The following is a 19,619-nucleotide window of genomic DNA, read 5'->3' as shown; positions in this document are numbered from 1 at the left end:
GCTCGTACGCACTCCCTCATTAGTCACTGAATATAGCATCAACTTCAAGTAGCAGAACTTAACTCAGTAACTTTTCTTAAGCATCTAAAACACGGTTGCACTTTCTTGTACTTTTTTCTGTTATATTGTTCTTTCTTCCCTTCACTTATCAGGTAGCATGAAAAAACACTTTTTGGTGATTTCAGTCAAAGTACTGTCGAAGTCAAAGTATGTGACCAGTCTTTAAAATAGTATTGGATGCATGCTATCCATTCAACTACAACACTACATGACTTAAATAGACAAACAAACAGATTATAATGCAATCTATCATTTAGCTATTTAAGACAAGGGTCAGTCTTCTGTTTATTTTGTGCTTTTGCTATAACACCTTTTGTACGCTACACTATACAAATAGTATTTGAATATGTTTACACAACAACATGTACCTTTTGGCCTTTAGACTATCAATAGGTGTGCTTCCTGATTATTGCTGAGAGATAGATAGGGGCAATCGTGGCTCAAGAGTTGGCAGTTTGTCTTGTAATCGGAAGGTTGCCGGTTCGAGTCCCAGCTTGGACAGTCTCGGTCGTTGTGTCCTTGGGCAAGACACTTCACCCGTTGCCTACTGGTGGTGGTCAGAGGGCCCGGTGGTGCCTTTGTCAGTGCGCCCCAGGGTGGCTGTGGCTACAATGTAGCTTGCCATCACCAGTGTGTGAATGGGTAAAGCGCTTCGGGGTCCTTAGGGACTAGTAAAGCGCTATACAAAATACAGGCCATTTACCAACAACTTAGGAATGAAATTAAAACAGGAGACATAGTGATAGCAAAACACAATGAACCAAGCATAAATGACTAACATGAACATGAATCAAAACTAAAGGCCCATTAACATCAAACTCAAGCAGAAAAGAAACCAAACTCCAGAAAACTCACAACCCTCGGTCCAAGGCCATCACCTGATGTAACTGCAATGACAAAAGAGTCGGGTGAGATTAGATGTGCACAAAGTGTCCTGTTAAATTCTAAAAAGTATCAGGAGCCCACAAGTTTACAGTGTTAGTGTTTAGTGTCACTTTTATTTTAGATTTACCTCACTGGTTTTGGTATAGCAGCATCTTCTTCAGCTTTTCATCACTTTTTCTGATTCAGTGCTGCCGAGCTGTTAGAAATGCAACCACACAGTGACCAAAAACTTAAACGTTAACATCAGGTTGTTTTTGTTGTAATGATGTGCCAGAACTTCTCATATCCAAAATCTCAATTTTTAATAAAGGCATAGTGCTGTAGTGAATCAAAGAAATCTGCTAGCATGAATGTTTCGTTTCGAATTGTAAGAATAAAATAAGTAAATGTGTAATTTTACTGTCCTGCAATCTTAAAACAGAAATTATCTGTTAATTTACTGGAAAAAATGTACATCACTCTTTCAAAGCAGACCGACATACCCCAAGTTACCAAGATGGCAGTACTGAACACCAAAAACAGCAAACCTGTAAACCTTTTAATCTGTAATGCCACTGTTGTGCATTTTTGACTCACTAAAATAAGGCATACACAGAGACACGGATCAGGCTCTAACCATGAATCTGTCTAAAGTGCAAAAAACGGGGAAAAAAGTATTATGCTGTATTGCAAATGATAGTTGAATAATTCTACCTTTCTAAGAACCAAAACAGATCCTGTTTTTCCTGTTATTTTGTGGAAAGCACTAACTGGGGAGTGACAATGTCTGAATGTCTGGAATGTGGCATTTAAAAGTACAAAATATATGTTGTCCATCATATTTACCAAAGCCACCCCAGAGACAGATTGCAGTCTTCACAAGGCTGCTTCTGGTTCTCTGGCCTTATGTTTGACATTCCGGGGTTATATGATCAGATAACTGGTTAAATTAGGCACCTCGGGAAATGAGACGGTAGATTCTTTATAACAAATATCCCCCTTTTCAATAGAGGATATGAAATGTCCAGTATTTGCTGACTCAAATATTGTCATAGCTTATGACCGCAGGCATGTGTGCACACCTTTGGCAAACTTCTAAGAGGATCAGATGACGGTGTTTCAAAAAAAGGTCAGACTGGATCATATAGGTCGGACCATCTAAATACATATCAGTGAAAGTAGGCCAAGCACAAACAGAGCTCCCCAGGCATGTTAGGCCACATTCTGTCATCTGTGAAGAGCGGCAGGTGTGACTGAAGCAGTCGAAGAAAAAGGGCATGGGAAACTCAGTAAACAGCAGGTGGCCGGACTGCTTGTTGTCACATGCATCCAGTGCCTTTATGAGTGACTGAGCATTATTGATACAGGTGCATTTTTTTATAGCCTGCTTTATATTAGGAATCACAGCTGAAACCACTGGAAGTGACTTACAGCTGGAAGTCATATCAAAGAAAGATCAGAAACTCGGGTGTGCATTATTCATTAGGAGGGGCACATGGAGATACACTTTGGTCCAATAAGAGGTCACGATAGGAGGTCCAAGGCTAAGGAGAGTTTTCTATTGGTAGTGCGGGAATAAGTGTGCGGGGTTATGCAAATACTTGAGCAAAAACAAGCCGAGAGCGTGCAGTAACACGAGCAAAAGAGGAGTCCGGGGAACTCTGGAAGTGTGGACGGCGAAGCTGTGGACACGAGAACGAATGGACCGACAGACTCGGGCGTAGGCCAACAGCAGAAAGAAAGCCTGTGGCGCCAGGTAGGAATAATGTCACTGCACTCGGCTGTCATTACAACCTAAATGTGTGCTCTAAGAAACTTTTAGGTAGCAAAAACGGTTTGTTTGCACGTAAACACACCCGTATTTGAGCGCTGTGGGCTTTTGCACTAAAGACGTCTGTGATTCCTGGTACTCAGTGCTGTCTAGCCTCTACAGAAGTGCACTGCAAGGGTTTAGCTCAACTCTTGTATAATATATAGGCAGAAAAACACGCGATCGTGGACTTTGTCTGTAGTATCACTAATTATAACAGTGATCTGTTGCAACATTGAAGTAGCATTGATCACAGTGCAGTATCTGGTCACAGGTAAAGGAGAGAGCACAGTTTCTATAGCTATTTCCAGAGATTTTCAAAAAAACACGTGCAACACTTTCAGCTTTAAACAACTATATGCCACACAGTCGTCAGCCCTTTTCTTACAGATCCAGCTGCAGCTGTCCGTGGTGAGCTTCACACAGCTGGTTTGTATGACAGGGAAACCTGGGTGCACCCAGCCAGAGCCACAAAGAGGCATCAGCTGATTCTTCACCTGTGACTGGGGATCATGTTTGATGATTAATTATGTTTTTCTGTCTGGATCTGTTCATGTTACTGTATAATAAATATTTTATAATGATGCCTGGGATGTTGATGTGAATTAGAATTTCATGTATCTGTCCTTGTGCAACATGAATAATATCTGCTGTATTTTTTCTTGCCTTTGCACAATGATTTGTTTGTTTAAATACGCTGGTGTGTACTTGTTTGTAGGTCTATTGTTAGTGGCGGTTAATGATGGAGTCCAGCAGCGAAACCAAGAGGATGACCTCTTACCTCCCAAGCAAACCCTCAGCTGAGAACCAAAAGCTGACCTCACCCAGAGAGCCAGGTATGAACAGCCACTGATGTTGTCTTTTATCAGGTTTAAAAGTGTGCATGTGCATGTTCTGTTTAGAGCTTATATCTTACGTCATTTAAAAGTCTAAATAGGGTTTAAAAAAAGGGGGATTCTCTGCTGAACATTGCTAAACACTTAAATCCCTAAGAATGCATATAGTGAAAGTCAGTGTTGGCTGTCCCTTAGAGAAAGAAGATGTAGATGATTGCTCAAGGAATACTGTCTAGATGTGGAACTGAGATGTAATAATTTGGCTCAACATCTGGAAAACTCTGCAAACCTGCTTCTTAGAATGGATACATGAATCCTATGATTATTAAGCTGGAGCAAAAGAAAGGCATTTGCTGCATGAGCAACTTCTTCACATTAGCTGTTGCTCAAACACTCATTTATGATTAAGCCAAAACATGTTTATGACAGCTTTTTATGCTTGAGTCCTGGTCATGCTGACCTTGGTTGCACAATAGCAAAAACGTTGCACGGGCTCTTCACAAGTATCCATCCATAATGTTAAAAACATAACCCATTCAGCTTCATATGTGACTAAACTACACGCTAGAAATATAAGTCACTAAACTGAGATATATTGATTCTCCAAGTAATAATTTGCATCAATCAGGAGCTAGGTTTAGCTCAGCATCCAGATAACCTGACAAACCCGCTTCTTAGAATAGTTTAATGAATTGCAGGATTACGGAGCTGAGCTTCTCGAACAGTGATTTATGATTAAGCCAAAAGGTGCTGATGTCTGATTTCTTGTGTCTCAGTCACGATGTATTTATGTGCCAAAAATGTGACACAGACTCTTCACATAATGCCCACCCACTGTTTGGAAAAACATCAGTTACCTTGCTATTTGCCTTCACTACATGTTGGAAAGAGTGCATTTTATGATAATCAGATACTGAAGTGTGGTACTGCCAGGCTTACACTTGACCTGGATGCAGAAGCAAACACTTTGCTTTCACTGCACTGGCTCTGCTGTACATGGACTTCATTGGTAGTCAGATAAGGACAGCTAACAGGTCACGGTAGGCCAAAAAACATTTCCCAGTGGTGGACCCTCCAGCCACAGTAAACGTGTGTTTGTGCGTCTAAGGTAGGCTAGCACATGGTTGGAAATAAACAATTCCTTGTTTCAAATTTAAAAAAGTGGGGTTGTTCTCTAGAACAGTATTAGCAAGTGCGCCAGTGTGAATTTTGAGTTAAGGTATCACAGGCTGTGACATGCTAACAAATGACATAAAATCCTATTATTAGACAACCATTTAATGGAAATGACTGATATGAGGCTGAGTGCTGGGGTTGCAGCTGAACTGTCAAAGCAAACTTCGTAGCATTTAATAGTTTGCAGCTGTGTTAGCTTTCCTTGAATCGTGTGTAATAAAATCATATGTAATCATATCTAATAAAAGCTCTCACTAGTGTGGTCGTTAGATACACATTTGTGTTTATAGCTTTAGAAAGTACAGTTAATAACAGGTGCAGGGATATTATCACCTAATGTAATATAACTAATGATGCATTATGTAAGATAATGCTAAAGTCATCTTCTTCCCCTTTCATCTGTAACAATAATCTATTAGTCAACGTGAAGCACTCCTAGCACATGTTCACAAACACACAGCCTTACCAGATTGCTTCATTCTTCTTCTGATCCTTGACCACTAATTCCACACAGTCAGCACTAATAAAGTGACTTCATGGTCGGGTGAACCTTCTGAGGACTCTTCGTAAACCCTGACTTGACTGAATATTTGTTACTTAAGAGTTTTTTTGTTGTGGAAGGTGAACGGACACAGTACCGCATTAGCTTACGCAATATCATCTACTGCCCCTCCACACTCTGTTTACCAAGTTCTTAATCCTGCATATGAGCTTGACAAGTTATAAACAAGAACATATTAAAACACTCTGATTCTGATCCATACAGGTTGTTTGTATTACTGTTTAAATGTGAGGCACAACAAAGCAGTGTTAAGAAGATGGCATCCATTCTCGAATACAGTTATTTTTTTTAAATCTAAATGTTTAACTATTTATTAGTTTGCAAGTAAACCTTTTTCAGATCAAACATGTCTAGGACATACTAGTTCAACATGTTAATATTTCCTACTAGTCTTTGCAACAGGCCATAACCACCAAATAAAAAGGACCAGCGGTTGCTTGTAGCTGCTTAAGGGATATTATCAAGTATACATAAAATTCTCATGAGCCTTTGTTAAAGATACAGAGGTTAATCTGTTTAATCGAAAAAAATAATATTGTACTCACTAAGATATATAGGTAAGTTTATAATTATATATCCTAATTTTGTATAAATTATGAATTGATACATTCGCAAAAACTTAGAATTAATACATTAAAAATACACAGAAACAATTTGTGGAAGCAGCCATGTCATTCCACCACACTGAATAAAGTGGTCGTCCCTTCTAATTGTGTTTTGGCAGGACAGCCTAACACGACTACACCCCCGTCAACTGCTGGTTATTAGCATTAGTATCTCACGGTCCCTCTGGCAAACAATTTGATTACATTCACACATCGTATGAGAGTATATTTGCTAAGTGTCCGAATCCAACACTGTTACATTCACACTCACTACAACTGAACAGCAGTCAGAGACATTTGTTCTATTGTGGCCACCATAGCTAGGATGGTGGACTTGAATTGGGAGGGATAGGAAAACAGTTCAGTTGATTGCAGTCTACAGTCTACAGACATCTAGTGGTAAGATTTTACACACTGTAACTTTAATAAATGAAGCCACAGCACTGTGTCCTTGCATAAGAAAACATTAGATGGTATCAGATCACCTTAAGTGAGTTTTTAATCTTTTGAGGTAGTCAAATGCTATATAAAAACTTTTAATCTTATCCGGTTTACAGGCAGATACATGTGTTCTGGAAGCTGTTTTAGGAATTGGGTAACAGGTTGTAAAAGCATTTTACCTGGGGCAGAGTCCGTTTTGTGGCCAATCAAATAAGGTTCAACCTGTTCCTCCATTCTAGACTAAATGGCTGTTTCTGGCGATGGCATGGGGGTGCAGTGATTAGCACCTGTGCAGGAAACATCTGGCTTTGTATGTTGAAACTCCAAAGTGATGTGTGTTAGTTTAGCTGATTTATTTCTAAACTGACTGTAGGTATGAGTGTAAATGACTGTTTGTTAGCCTTGTCATGGATCCCACCTAGAATGAACAGGGATGATGTCGGGACACGTTACTAAGGCCAAAAAAGGCATTATTGACACATATTGTGACTTCATTCTTACATGCCATTTTCCCTGTTGAGCGGCATCAACTTGAGCCAGTCCAAATGTGGAACTTTGTCACAGAATGTGGGACAAGAGGACCTGGATACTCTAGACGCACCTCTTACCTTATGTAGCCCACAACCCTTTCTCTGTATTTCTCTGTATTACTGATAATGTTCGAAAAACACAACACAATAAAACTAGGCCCACTTGCTGGGTTAACCTACAATCTTGGTCTTGTTTTTTTGGGACAAAAAGTGAAGCTAGGAGATTGGAAACTTGCACTTGGCGCTTAATTCAGTATAGCTATCATCTTAAGATACATTCTTTCACTGTGTTCTCTGTATTTCTGTCCCTTTCTGCAGGCTGCAGCTGGCTGGTGGTGGTTGCAGCCATAGCGGCCTCTCTGAGCGGCCTGATGTTGGGCTACGAAATGGGGCTGACCTCTGGGGTCCTGCTGCAGCTGCGGGGCCTCCTCTCTCTCTCCTGCAGGGAACAGGAACTGCTGGTCAGCTCCCACCTGCTCGGTGCACTCCTCGTCTGCCTGGCCGGAGGAACATTTTTAGATCGCTACGGCCGACGCTGCTCTTTGCTCCTGAGTGCTGTTCTAGTAGTTGGCGGCACCGTTGTGCTCATCGCTGTGGCTTCTTTTGTTGCACTGACACTTGGCCGTGTAATTGTGGGCATGGGAACATCTCTTTCAGGGACAGCAGCTTGTTTGTACATTGCAGAGATCTCACCGAGGGAGAGGAGGGGTCTTCTGGTGACGCTGTACGAGTTGATGTTGGTTGTTGGTGTAATGCTGGGATTTGGCTGTAGTTACGCCTTTGCTACCGTACCTCATGGCTGGGTCTATACATTTGGACTAGTAATTCCTCCAGCACTCCTGCAAATAGGTGCGCTCATATTCCTCCCACCCAGTCCACGCTTCCTCGTTGCTCAGGGCAAAGTGGAGCGGGCGAAGAAAGTGTTGGCCAGAATGAGATGCGTAAGTAAGGAGCGTGTGGAAGTGGAGCTCAGGGATATCCAGGTTGGACTGAAAGAAGAATCAGAGCATAGCTTCTTGGAGCTTTTCAGTACCAAAGCTAATCTGCGTTCACGGCTTTTAATAGGTGTGGCCTTAGTCTTCCTCCAGCAGGCTACTGGACAGCCCAACATCCTTTCCTATGCTTCACCACTTCTCCGCAGCGTTGGCTTCAACAGTGATGCTGCAGCAACCCTGGCCTCCACGGGGTTCGGAGTCGTAAAAGTAGTTGGTACCATCCCTGCCGTGTTGCTGGTCGACCGATTGGGACCCAAGAGCTTTTTGTGTGTGGGTGCTGTCGCTATGGGATTATCGCTGGCTGCCCTTGGTACATTGACTCTACAAAGTCACACTCACCTCACAAGCCTGTGCAATAGCCAAAGCCCTCTAAACAACACGCATATGCCATGGGATTTAAACGAAACCTTCACAGACTTTGAGAATAGTGGCACTTTGTCTATCCACCTGGAAAACCAGTGGAACACTGAACAGGTGCAGGGGCTCAAAACAGAGAATGATGCAGTGTGGGAATCAGTAGAAGGAAGGACTCTTGTTGAAGTGTCTTCCTCACTGAAGTGGGCGTCATTGATCAGCCTGCTGGTGTATGTGGCAGCCTTCTCAATTAGTCTTGGACCAAGTAAGTACCCGTACATTATGGTTCACATACACATGCAGTGTCTCTGTATTTATCTAGAGACTGGATATATAAGATGGACATTGCTTCTGAGTCTGAAAAGTGAAGCAAACTCATTTGCTTCAAACATGCATTTTTTCTGATAGACGACTTCCGTGGTTGCAAAAAACACTTCCTGTTATTTAGAAGTGTATGGAAAGTTAATCCAATGTTTTCGGCATTGGTAAAAACACTTTCCTGGGCTCAAGTCAAGTTTTTCCTCTTATTAAAGTTTGAATTAATGAATGATCATGACATCTGGTTTCAAAAATCTGAGATGGAAAGCAAATATAGTCAGCTTATGGTAAGACAGTGAGATTTCATTAACTCTCATTAACCTTAAATGGTTAAGGGAATGGTTATACACAGTCTTATACCCCTCTTTTTTTTGTCCTTTATCTCTTTTTAGTGGTGTACGTCGTTCTCAGTGAGATCTTTCCGATGGGAGTCAGAGGTAGAGCTGTGTCGGTGGTGTCAGCTGTAAACTGGGCCACAAATCTGCTGATCTCCATGACCTTCCTCACCATCACAGGTGAGTACTTTATTACTTATAATTTATAAATTGTAGGTTCTAGCTAGTTGTGGTATGTGCTATACTTACAGCAGCTATACTTACACGACACCAACTCTCTGCCACCTACAATGCCGCATTGAGATCCTTTCCCTGGTGCCTCAACCCCCACTCACATCTTACATCAGGTGATCTCATTGGGTCTCACAATGGTTTCACCTAAAACCTCTGGTGATAATGAGCCACGCCTTTTTTCATACCTTGCCTCATGTGGTGAGACACATGATCAATCAACAAACCCAACAGAAATTTCCAGCAGGGTTTAAATACCTGGGACTCTCAACCATTTGGTTTTAGAACTGAACAAGTTTCTTGGATGAGAAGTGAAACATCTTTAAGAAACTTAAAGACTTGAACTTAAAGTCGAATCGCTTTCTTTTCCAAGCTCCTTAGACTACCATGGCCTGAACGACTGAGAGCCTACACTGACATGTATTTGCACCAGACGTGTTTAAACTAGTGCAAGAATTCACAGAAACGCTGTATAATTTAACACAGAGTTTCTGTTTGATAAGTGATAATCATATTAAAAAACACATTTTTACAATTTTACTATCCTCCAACAGAACTGCCAAGATCAAGCCCAAGACCACACCTAACCCAATTAGTTAGTGTTCACATTTTGGCATCTCTTTATTTTAGCACCTGGTTAGCATTGTTTGCCAAACATTTGCCTATATAGTGGACTTAAACTAGGTTATGCAGCTATATTTTAAATGTTCCTTTATTAGTAACATGTAAAAATTAAAATACATAGTCGTCATACAGAAAGAGACAGGGTAAACCCTAGACAAATTCTCATTATGTCAGAAAACAGACAAACCCAGACTTTTATATTCATACTTGTGACTAATTTGACTTTAAATCGTTAATCTTGTGGAAAGAAACAGAAGCATCCAGAGGTTTTTAAATAAGAAACCTTACTATGAGCGTTACCAGTGCATCGCTGTGTTGCCCAGATGTCAAAATTGAGAAAAGTTCAAAGCAATTGCAGACCTGTTGCTCTGGTTTCCTAAAATGCCAAATGTTTGTGTGTATTTTTTATGATTGACAAGTCTGGACTGCAAGCAAGAAGCCAGTTTAGCTCCTGGACTCTAACTTTTTAGTCATACTATTGTAACAATGCGGTATGTGTATGTGTTGACATTATCTTTTATAAAATAAGCAGCAATACTGCTCCCTGTCATATGTAGGGTGGCTACACAAACAAAGCTCAAAGCAGTCCTACCAGTCATGCTAAAGGGCAAGTTCCAAACTGTATAATTACTGCTGCAACATGCAAATTAGGGACCTTTTGTCTCTTTACGTAAGTCAGTCTGTAAGTCTGACAGGTAAATATTTAATTAAAAAAAGGGAACACTCAGAGGTGTAGTAGCGCTATTTATTGTGTGACAAGTAGTGGTGCTATGGTAACACAAACAGTCAAACATTTTTGCTTAATCAGCTGAGTTACTGCGCTATACTGTTCGAAGATTTTTGTTTAAGCGTGGTTTGGCAATGGCTTGCTGAAATAAGCAAGAACTTCCTTGAAGTAGATGTTGACCAGATGGCAACAAGACCCACCTTTTTAATTTAGCTTTTACTTAGCGTTTATTTATTTTTTATGCTTATTTATTCTGTCCTGTTATTCTATTATTAATTTAGGATTTACCTAATATTTCTTGATTTTATTCTTATTCATTTTTTAATCTTCTTACTCTATTTCTATTTCTATTTATATTATATCCTGTTCTTATTTATTTTATCATTTTACCCTGTATACATCGTATTGCGTTATATCTCCAGTGTTTCCTCGGAGGGCGCTCTCTGCACCGGGGCTGTTATTGACCGTGGCTGCTGGGTCTCTGGGGTCCTCTCAGCCTGGTTGGGGGGCTCCTTTGCCTCCCTCCGGCTGTGTGCCCAGCCTGGAGGCTGCGGTCTGTGACCGGCTCCCGGTGCAGACGGCTCTCTGTTATAGTGTTTCCTCACTTGGCTCATGCGAGCCCAGCCCAATTTTTACTCTTTAAGTGTGCGCGTGTGTGTATGTGTGTGTGGGTGGGGGGATATATGTGTACTGAGAGTGTGGGGAGTGAGTTGGAGGGTGGGGTGGGCTGCTTTTAACTATGTAAAGCACTTTGTGCTACATTTTTTCTGTATGAAAAGTGCTTTATAAATAAAGATTGATTGATTGATTTGATGTCCTTGTATACATTGCTCAGCCATAATCCATTCAAAGATGTGCAAGTTATGCATGTCATATATTGTAGTGCACTCATATGATCTTACAAATTCCTGAACTCATGGTGCAAATTTCAGTTTTTGCTTTTAATACGCTGCTGCCTGAACATTGTGGGCAATCATGGAACTTAATTGTTATCCCAGGTTTCATAGCAAGATAGTGGTATATAGCTTGGACGTGTTGTTGGTCTATTGAAGGAAAATGAACATGCGTATAAAATTCATCAGTATCAACATTTGGAATTTTTAAATTAAATTTGGATGATTTGCAAATCATTTCTTATTTATTTCATTTTTTTACATAATGTCTCAATTTTTTGGGAAACGGGGTTGCTTATGCAGCAAGTATGGTATTGCATTATATTAATTGTTTCGTTTTTTGTTTTTTAAAGAAAACATCGGTGTGCCCAATGTTATGTTCCTGTACTCCACCATGAGCTTTGTTCTGCTGGTATTCGTCGTCCTCTTTGTCCCTGACACCAAAGGTCGCACACTGGAGGAGATCTCAAAAGAGCTAGCTAAGAAGTGAGTGGTAACACTTCCTAGCTAAATTTACCCTTTACCCTTCATTTTAATTTTCATATTTATTTCCTATCCTATTCAGTCTTTTTTTCTTTAGGTCACGAGCAGTCTAAGCATTTCACTGCATATCGTACTGTGTATGACTGTGTATGTGACAAATAGAATTTGAATTTGAACATTTGACGTCTATGCCGTCAACATCTAGTAAACTGGTTTGTGAAAGTGATTTTTACCTTCTGTTTCTCCACTCCCTGTTTAACAGGAAGACTTTTAAGGTGAGAATTTCCAGGCCGGTTCAGCCTCAAGAGAGCCTGATCAGGGACAGCAAACCTACACAACAACTGTCCTGAGAGTCAAGAGCAACGATCAAGACAATATACAATCAAAAATATCCATATATCTAGAATAATCCTTTAATTGTCCCACAAGGGGAAATTTGGTTGTAACAGCAGCCAAAAAGACACATATACAAACAAACAGTACACAGGACACGGAACAGAAACATACACAATTTTTCTTACATATTTACATTAAGGACAATGGTTATTATAAACAGAGTACTGTACAGTTATTAAATTAAATAAAAATAACTACAGGTAAGAGGCAAACCAGGTTGTAGTGCGAATCGGTTAATTAACTTATTGCAGTTACAGCGCAGATGTAAACATCTATGTTTGTTGGGAGCAGTTCTGATTGTACAGTCTGACAGCTGCAGGGAGGAAGGACCTGCGGAAACACTCCTTCATGCATCTAGGATGCAGCAGTCTGTCACTGAAGGAGCTCTGCAGTTCAGCAACAATCATCTCATCTACGTCGCTATATTGGCTGTAGTTACAGCTGTTTCTTGATGATGATGATGCCCATATGTGATCCCATCATGGAGCCTTTGATTTTTTTAAAATGAGCATAGCTAGTATTAGGTTCTAGTATTAATTGTTATATTCAAGAAAAAGAAAATCTTTTTCTCAATTTCCATCAGTTTTTACATTTTTTTTTTCTCCGTTTTGAGTAAAAAAAAATTCATCTAGCAAATCTGGCATTATATTAACTAAAATCAAACACTAATAGCCCAAACTGGTACTCGTTCTTTGTAGGAGGGCAAGCTTATTCCTAAGCACAGTGTCATTTTATTGGTGCCCATTGTCATATTTAATGTGGTACACAAGGGCCAAACCAGTCATACCAGTTATGTTAGTGGATGTGTTGCAAACCCACATGAAATATGGAAGGAATTGTTTGTCTCCTCATTTGCATTTTATGGGAACACGCAGCTACCTGTATAAGACCGGCTACTGAATGTTTAAAAAGAATCGGCGAAAAAAAGCAAATCACGAGGTTCAGGAGCCATGTTTGGCATGAATTGTGATTTAGACCGATTCCTTCTTTTATTTTCTATTAGTACGATGCTGTAATGAGTTTAAGAATACAAATTCTATAGCGGATGCCCTATGCACGAGTAAAACATTTACATTTTATAACCTGTACTTTGACTTGCATCACCTTTTAAATGTTGCAATGTGTGTTTGCAAAGCCTGACATGGAAATCTCAGTCGTTAATGACAGTATGGAAGACATTCTAGGGAAAAAAAAAACAACAAAAAAACAAATCAACTGGGAAGTGCCTTCTCCACATGTACTCGGGATATGTTCACACACACAAAAGCAATGTCATGCAAAGGGGAGCAAACACACCACACAGTAGTCCACTGGTTGCCTGTTCACTTTTATTTTTTTTTTATACAAAATACAAAAATCCAAGTGCCACAATTTTTCAGTTGACACTAGTTCAAAAAGTACTCCATCATACACACATTTAAACAGCATGTCTAAGCTTTTAATCAACATTTTTTCTATCAGATGCATTTATATACATACATACATGTTGCCTTTATGCCTGTCCGAACACTCATGGTTGCCTCAAGAATTCACATGAATGTATTACGAAACCTTTTCGACAAGTGTTAGTGCTGCCATACAACTTTGTACGACTCCACAGAGTGGCTGCTTTTGTAATTATGAGTCAGTTACTTTTTCATGTTATGTTTTTGCTACTTTGTGTGTGTGTGTATACTGGCAATTGTGGACAGTGTTTTAATGATTTCTTAGTCCTCTGCTAATAAAAAAAATCTCCTCAATATTGTCTAACAAGTGGTTGTGTTCAATGAACAGCTTAACTCGTCACTTGAAAACTGAAAATATTCTTAACCTTTGAGAAGTGTTCAACATGTCAAAACATTAAAATACATCAAGCATATTTGCAAAATGTTCTTAAAACTATTAAGAAACAACAAGAAATGAAATGTGCCTTATTTTGAACAAAAGGAAGTAAATTTGAGGTGTGTTTAAGTTGTAAGTGGATGTGTTTCTGCATATCGGCCTGCTCTTACATTGTGTACACTGATAATATTCCACTTCTCTGTCTGCAGTTTTTCTCCTTTAGCAATAACACGGGTAATACAGAGTACCTGTGCAGGACTTTTACAAACCTTGGACGGCAGTTTTTGGTTTTTTATATATGTATATATATATATAGCCAAATCTTAAATAGTTTCAAAATGGTCTTTAACTGTCCATGCAGAGACATCCAAAAGCAAATAAGCTACAGCAAATAACTTCCTGCCTCTTCACTGTCAGGTGAGGAGGACGGGTGCCTGCTGAAGGATATTAAGTTTGGAAGACATTTGCAGGTTTAGGCTGTTAAAATCACAAGATCCCAACAACTCCACAACAACGTTAAAATTTTGTAAAATATAACGAGGACATTTTAGGACGTTACAAGTGTGGTATTCCAAGCCCAGCCTATGAATGAGTTCAGACGTTTGTGGCTGTTGCCACATAGTGATGAAACCAAAGCAAGCAATTCCAAGGATAAGGTGCTTCTTCGTCCGTTTTGAGTACTCAATAGCTCGAGTCCTTAGTCTTGTATCGTTTCATTTGCAGCGGGGTTTCTGACACTCAAACAGTAGCGGGTAGACTTGCTCCACTGCTGTGGCCACGTTCTGAACATTTGGTCCTAAGCCATCCAGTGATGGTGTGAAAGCAGAAAAAGATCAGCAAAAATATATCAGGACAAAGAAAAAACAACAGAACTGGAATAGAAGCTTTAAAAAAAAAAAAAAAAAAAAAAAAAAGACCGCCTTGGGTTTCAACTTTAGCCTGATAAACAGTGCACCACACGAAAGGAAGCACAAAAAACAATTTTGCTTGAGTAAAATTCTTGGAGGAATTGGGTTATTTACAAACCGCTTTCCTCATTGAAACAAGTTATAAAATGCTTTCATTTTACATGACCTCAATCCCTTAAGCCAATGTGCCTTCTTAGCTGTACATAAAAAGGGGTAAGATACTTAATGTGTCTGTGTGTGTTGAGCCTCGTAAGGAGTGAGATACCTGTAACTGTGAGGCTGCCAGTTGAGAACACTTGTATAGTCGCCTTTAGATTTTTGATCCTGTATGTAGCAGCTGGGTGGAGCTCAGGTTCATAACTGTAAATGGTAAAAAGTTTTTAGTACATGTGTGCACATCGGAAAAGTTATACGTACAGCTTTGTGAGTAACGGACTTGATGCATGTTTAGATGCCAGCCTATATTCTGTCAGATAGCATGTACAACAGTAATCCAAATCCAACAACTAGAGTACACACACACACATACTTCTTCAGCCTGCTTGCTCCACTGTAGTGTCAGGTACATGCACTCAATGCGGTGAGGTTTACTCTAACCACTAGAGGTCATCCTCCACTAGCAAACATTAAACTTCTATTCCCCGTTCACTTTGAACATTATTGCTGCTCATGTCAGGACTTGAAATCACAGTTGTCACTATTTTCTTTCAATATGGTATCACACCATGAAGCTAACGACCCAAAAAAAACAGCAGAAAGCAATAAGACTGTGGATAAACATATGCTACAGCTTGATCAGGATAGTTATAATGACGATGACAATGATGGCATTGATTTTAATTAATGTTGCAACAGTTGTGACTTAGCAGCACTGCATTACCTGGCAATGGGTCGGTTATTCTTCGTGAAGTTTATAAGATTTACTGCAAATGGCATGGAGCACACTGCCAGCACATTCACAACTTTGAAGGCTGAAAACCTCACCTGAACAGACAGCATAAACATATGAGACACAAAATACACGCATTTATGAGTTTACACTTCTTTTTATTTTAGGTCCAATAATTAAAGGAGAAATCCAGTTTAGGTCTTATGGCCTTAATGTAGATAACTGCAGTTTCAGGTAGTTTGAGCTTTGTGACACTGTGCGTTACCCTGCTAGTAACAACCATCAGAAGATGGGGACTCTGTGGTCTTAATAGTTGGGACAACGTTCAGGTAGGCTGAGTTTAAACAAATAACAGATTGACTGTGTATTTCCATGCAAAACCAGCTGCTGTGATTATTCTTACCTTGAAGCCTAGTTTCTGCAGACAGCGTGCTAACCTGCGAGCACCGAGCTTTGCCTCATCCTCACTTTAACAAAAAAAAAAAAAAAAAAAAAAAGGAGGAAGAGAAAAGAACGGATAAATGGCAGCATAACTCAGTGAAATGAATTCCTTGGTATACAAACCATAATCAGAAACTAACATATTTTTGAGTAATTGAGTAATACTTACAATCCAAACCTCTAAACTGGGCTAATACAGATGAGGACAGAAGTATTATTCATGCACATTCTAGTTTTACTTGGGCTGCTTATATTATTTGACTTTGCACAGAGAAATAAAAATATTTGACAAAAACTACCAGGGTTAAAATCATTAGCCTCCCGACGCCAATTTTCAATTGCGTGGATGCTGCTGGATAACAGTCTCCAGTCATTAATTGGAGTTTTCAGCAAGCCCCACACACGTCTCCTGAGCAGTCTCAGCCCATTGTTCTTTAGCAAATCTCTCATGCTCCTTCAGATTTAATGGGCTGCGAGCATGGACCTTGGTCTTCAGTTTATTCTATAGATTTCCAATGATCTGCAAGTCAGGGCTTTGTGCAGGCCAGTCAGTAACGCTCACTTTGGTCTTCTAGAGGTAGTTCCACACCAGAAGAGCTGTATGTTTTACATCGGTGTTGTGTTGGAAGACCAAGCAGCAACCCAGACCCAGTTTTGCTGCTGAATGCTTGAGGTTTTTTTTTCAAAATCTTCGCATAGCTTTCTTATTTAGGATTCCTTTATTGAAGCGTCCCCACAGCACAGCACTCCCACCGCCATGCTTCACTGTGGGGATGGCATTCTTCTTTCTCCAAGCATAAACAGTGTGTCTCTGAGCTCTAGTGTGATCTCATCTGACCAAAAAATTCACTTTGAGTATGTATAATCCTTCTCCAGGTTGTTCTTAGCATGTTTCAGTTTGCCCTAAGATGTCTCTTCTGCAGAAGTAGAGCTTTTCTTGGTCTGCATCCTAGTGAGTGTCTTCTTTGTTACCACAATTCTTGACTTGGCTAAGTCAGTCACTAGTGTCTTTGGAGTTGGTCTTTAGACACATCTGTCACGACTTTTCTTTCCAGAGTGTTTGCAATCTTTTGCTTCCTACCTTTGCCACACTTGTGTAAGTACTCTGTGGCTCTCTTTGAATTTCTTGATGATATCCAATGTGATAACTTTGTATATTCATTTCCTGCTTTGTGAGCATAAACAATTCTTTTTCTCAAGTCCGACCCGATTTCTTTTGAGTTTGGCATGATGCTTTCCCAAATGACAGCTCAAACCCTTGTTGAAATTTCTACACTGCTGATAAATTGAAACATAGTTATAGCAATTTAGTATTTAGTTTACTCTGTACTTTTAAATTAAATCAAAACTTTTAAATTTCATTCGGGGGACTAGTAATTCAGCTCTCATGTGAGAGAAATGCTAACTGCATTAGTTGCATATGATAAGGGACGTAGCAGTACAGCCCCACAAATAAAGTAGCAAGACTTCTGAGGCCAAAAGAAGCAAATAATCTGACATTTAGTTAGGTATAGGTGTGTGTATGCATGTTGCATTATGAGTGTCAGTCTACCTTGTTGCTCCAGTGCAGATGATTTTCCCTGAAGACCAGATTGAAGCAGTTATCATTGGTTTACGAAGCTTCATCAGGACTTTCTGAGGACAAAAAAAGAGAAGTCACAATTTCATGTCTCGGTTCTAACTGTTAACATGAATGCAGCATTCTCTAGTTTCACCAATAACAATACACTTACCCCTACTTCTGGCTTATAGATGACATTTGTTCCTTCTAAGGCAATGGTGCGGAGGTTGAGGTGACACCGAGTCCGAAAGGTTGCCACCACATTGGTGATAATAATATCAAGTGCCTCATCATTGCTTGAATCCATGGGGAAGTGTGTGGTGCAGCAAGAGGACCACAGAGGTTTTTCTTCTCACTTATTCATGAAAAATGCCACCCCTCACCATTATTGCACCGATGGGAAAGGAGACAAGATGGGCTAAAAAACAAACAAACAAACAAACAAAAAAACCCAAATGAAGCCATTTTTCAAATATTTCTGAAATTTAAAATCAGAAATACTTCAAGGGGCATTGCACTACATGAATGAATATGTATTCATTCATTAATAAAAATATGTATTGCGGTGCCTGCTCTATATCAGAATTTTGCAGATGTATTTTGTGTTTGCTGAATTCATGAGTCCAGTTAGTATGTTAGTGTAAGTAAAAATGCTAAGAAGATTGGTTATCACCTCAGTTGCACACCACCATCTAATTATCTCCTCGCCCGCAAGGTGTTCTCCTCCACTTGAAAGACTTGACTGTGTCTCAAAGCACGAATCACTCAGATATCTGCAAGAAAATATTATTTTGTCAATTATTATTCTTTTAGCTGAGCGTCCAGCTAATTTCACGACAAAAACCGATACAGACTAACACGTTAGCTACTTTCTACTGCTACTAACAACCAAGAAAGTAACAGCAAAATATGACCCTCGACGTCAATAATTCGTTACTTATAGACACGTTTAATGTATAGACCGTTGCTTTGTATTATAAACTGCGTTATAGCTCATGCAACTGATAAGCTTGCTTGAGGAAATGTTGCTAGCTAATCGGCAACTAATTCAACATAACTACATGCACTGAGTCGGTGTTTGCGCTAATAACTGCACTAATATGGGATTGTAAGCAAAACAAAGAGGTAACGACATTTCGCAACTGCTCAGCTAGCTAATGTTGTGAAGAGGTCTTTCCGTTAGCTAGCAACAAAGAAGAGTACACAGGCAGCAATGAATGAAAAGTTGTCAGCTATGCTAACTAGCAGACTAGCTGTCTAAAGCAAGTTAATGGCTGGTGTTTGTATCTTAAGAATCCAGCTACCGCTTTCGCTTTTTCTGTGATGTTATTCCAAAACACAAATAAGGCGGATAATAGTAAAATTTGTGGACAAACCACTTCCTCCGCACACAAACGAGCAGTAACAAACACGACACCTTCCGCTTCTGTTTTACAAAATAAAGCCGCTCCTAGTGTGCGCTAAATTAACGTCAACTTCCGGATCGTAAAATAAAATATAATTTAATCAGAATCAGAATCAGAATACTTTATTGATCCCTGGGGGAACTTCAAATGCCTATATATTTCTGTTGCGAAGTTGTACCTAGCTGCTTACATTTTTAAAAATATATATATAGATATAAAAATTCTAACACTGCAAAACAACTGTGCAGCAATAATACCGTTTTTTTTTTGACAAAACTATAAACCATCAAAAAAATGAAAAACAAAAATTTAATAAGAACTCCTAATATATAGCTTTGTGTGTATGTGGGGGG

At 39.7% G+C, this 19,619-nt stretch overlaps 2 protein-coding genes across 3 annotated transcripts; one reads left to right on the top strand and one right to left on the bottom strand.

Annotated features, from left to right (window-relative positions):
* Positions 1-2,429: 2,429 nt before the first annotated feature.
* Positions 2,430-12,355, top strand: slc2a12 (solute carrier family 2 member 12). The gene is made up of 6 exons (XM_005914351.2): positions 2,430-2,680; positions 3,453-3,570; positions 7,203-8,498; positions 8,944-9,066; positions 11,715-11,847; positions 12,107-12,355. Exons 2-6 carry the CDS (start codon positions 3,474-3,476, stop codon positions 12,192-12,194), a joined length of 1,737 nt encoding a protein of 578 aa, XP_005914413.1. The 5' UTR covers positions 2,430-2,680; positions 3,453-3,473; the 3' UTR covers positions 12,195-12,355.
* A 2,001-nt stretch (positions 12,356-14,356) lies between these two features.
* tbpl1 (TBP-like 1) lies at positions 14,357-19,325 on the bottom strand. Of its 2 annotated transcripts, none has more exons than XM_005914353.3 (8): positions 19,237-19,325; positions 18,534-18,633; positions 18,033-18,278; positions 17,852-17,934; positions 16,262-16,325; positions 15,850-15,953; positions 15,235-15,329; positions 14,357-14,857 (listed from the first exon to the last, which is right to left on the bottom strand). In XM_005914353.3, the coding sequence occupies exons 3-8, from the start codon at positions 18,165-18,167 to the stop codon at positions 14,775-14,777; spliced, it is 564 nt and encodes a 187-aa protein (XP_005914415.1). In that variant the 5' UTR covers positions 18,168-18,278; positions 18,534-18,633; positions 19,237-19,325; the 3' UTR covers positions 14,357-14,774. The 2 variants fall into 2 exon arrangements, with proteins under 2 accessions (XP_005914415.1, XP_005914414.1); XM_005914352.3 differs by having other exon boundaries at positions 19,165-19,303.
* Positions 19,326-19,619: the final 294 nt, after the last annotated feature.

Source organism: Haplochromis burtoni, unplaced genomic scaffold, assembly GCF_018398535.1.
Source record: "Haplochromis burtoni strain Fernald_Lab_line unplaced genomic scaffold, NCSU_Asbu1 Contig_8, whole genome shotgun sequence".
Classification (NCBI taxonomy): Eukaryota; Metazoa; Chordata; class Actinopteri; order Cichliformes; family Cichlidae; genus Haplochromis; species Haplochromis burtoni.
The sequence above is the reverse complement of the archived record's forward strand: the minus strand, read 5'-3'. Positions and strand labels throughout refer to the sequence as shown.

Coding starts and splice junctions, on each gene's coding strand:
- slc2a12 (XM_005914351.2), top strand. CDS start 3,474: ATGATGGAGTCCAGCAGCGAAACCAAGAGGATGACCTCTTACCTCCCA. Junction 3,571..7,202: donor GACCTCACCCAGAGAGCCAG/GTATGAACAGCC, acceptor CCCTTTCTGCAG/GCTGCAGCTGGCTGGTGGTG. Junction 8,499..8,943: donor CTCAATTAGTCTTGGACCAA/GTAAGTACCCGT, acceptor ATCTCTTTTTAG/TGGTGTACGTCGTTCTCAGT.
- tbpl1 (XM_005914353.3), bottom strand. CDS start 18,167: ATGGATTCAAGCAATGATGAGGCACTTGATATTATTATCACCAATGTG. Junction 16,326..17,851: donor ATCTGCACTGGAGCAACAAG/GTAGACTGACAC, acceptor TTTTTGTTAAAG/TGAGGATGAGGCAAAGCTCG. Junction 15,330..15,849: donor AATAACCGACCCATTGCCAG/GTAATGCAGTGC, acceptor TACCATTTACAG/TTATGAACCTGAGCTCCACC.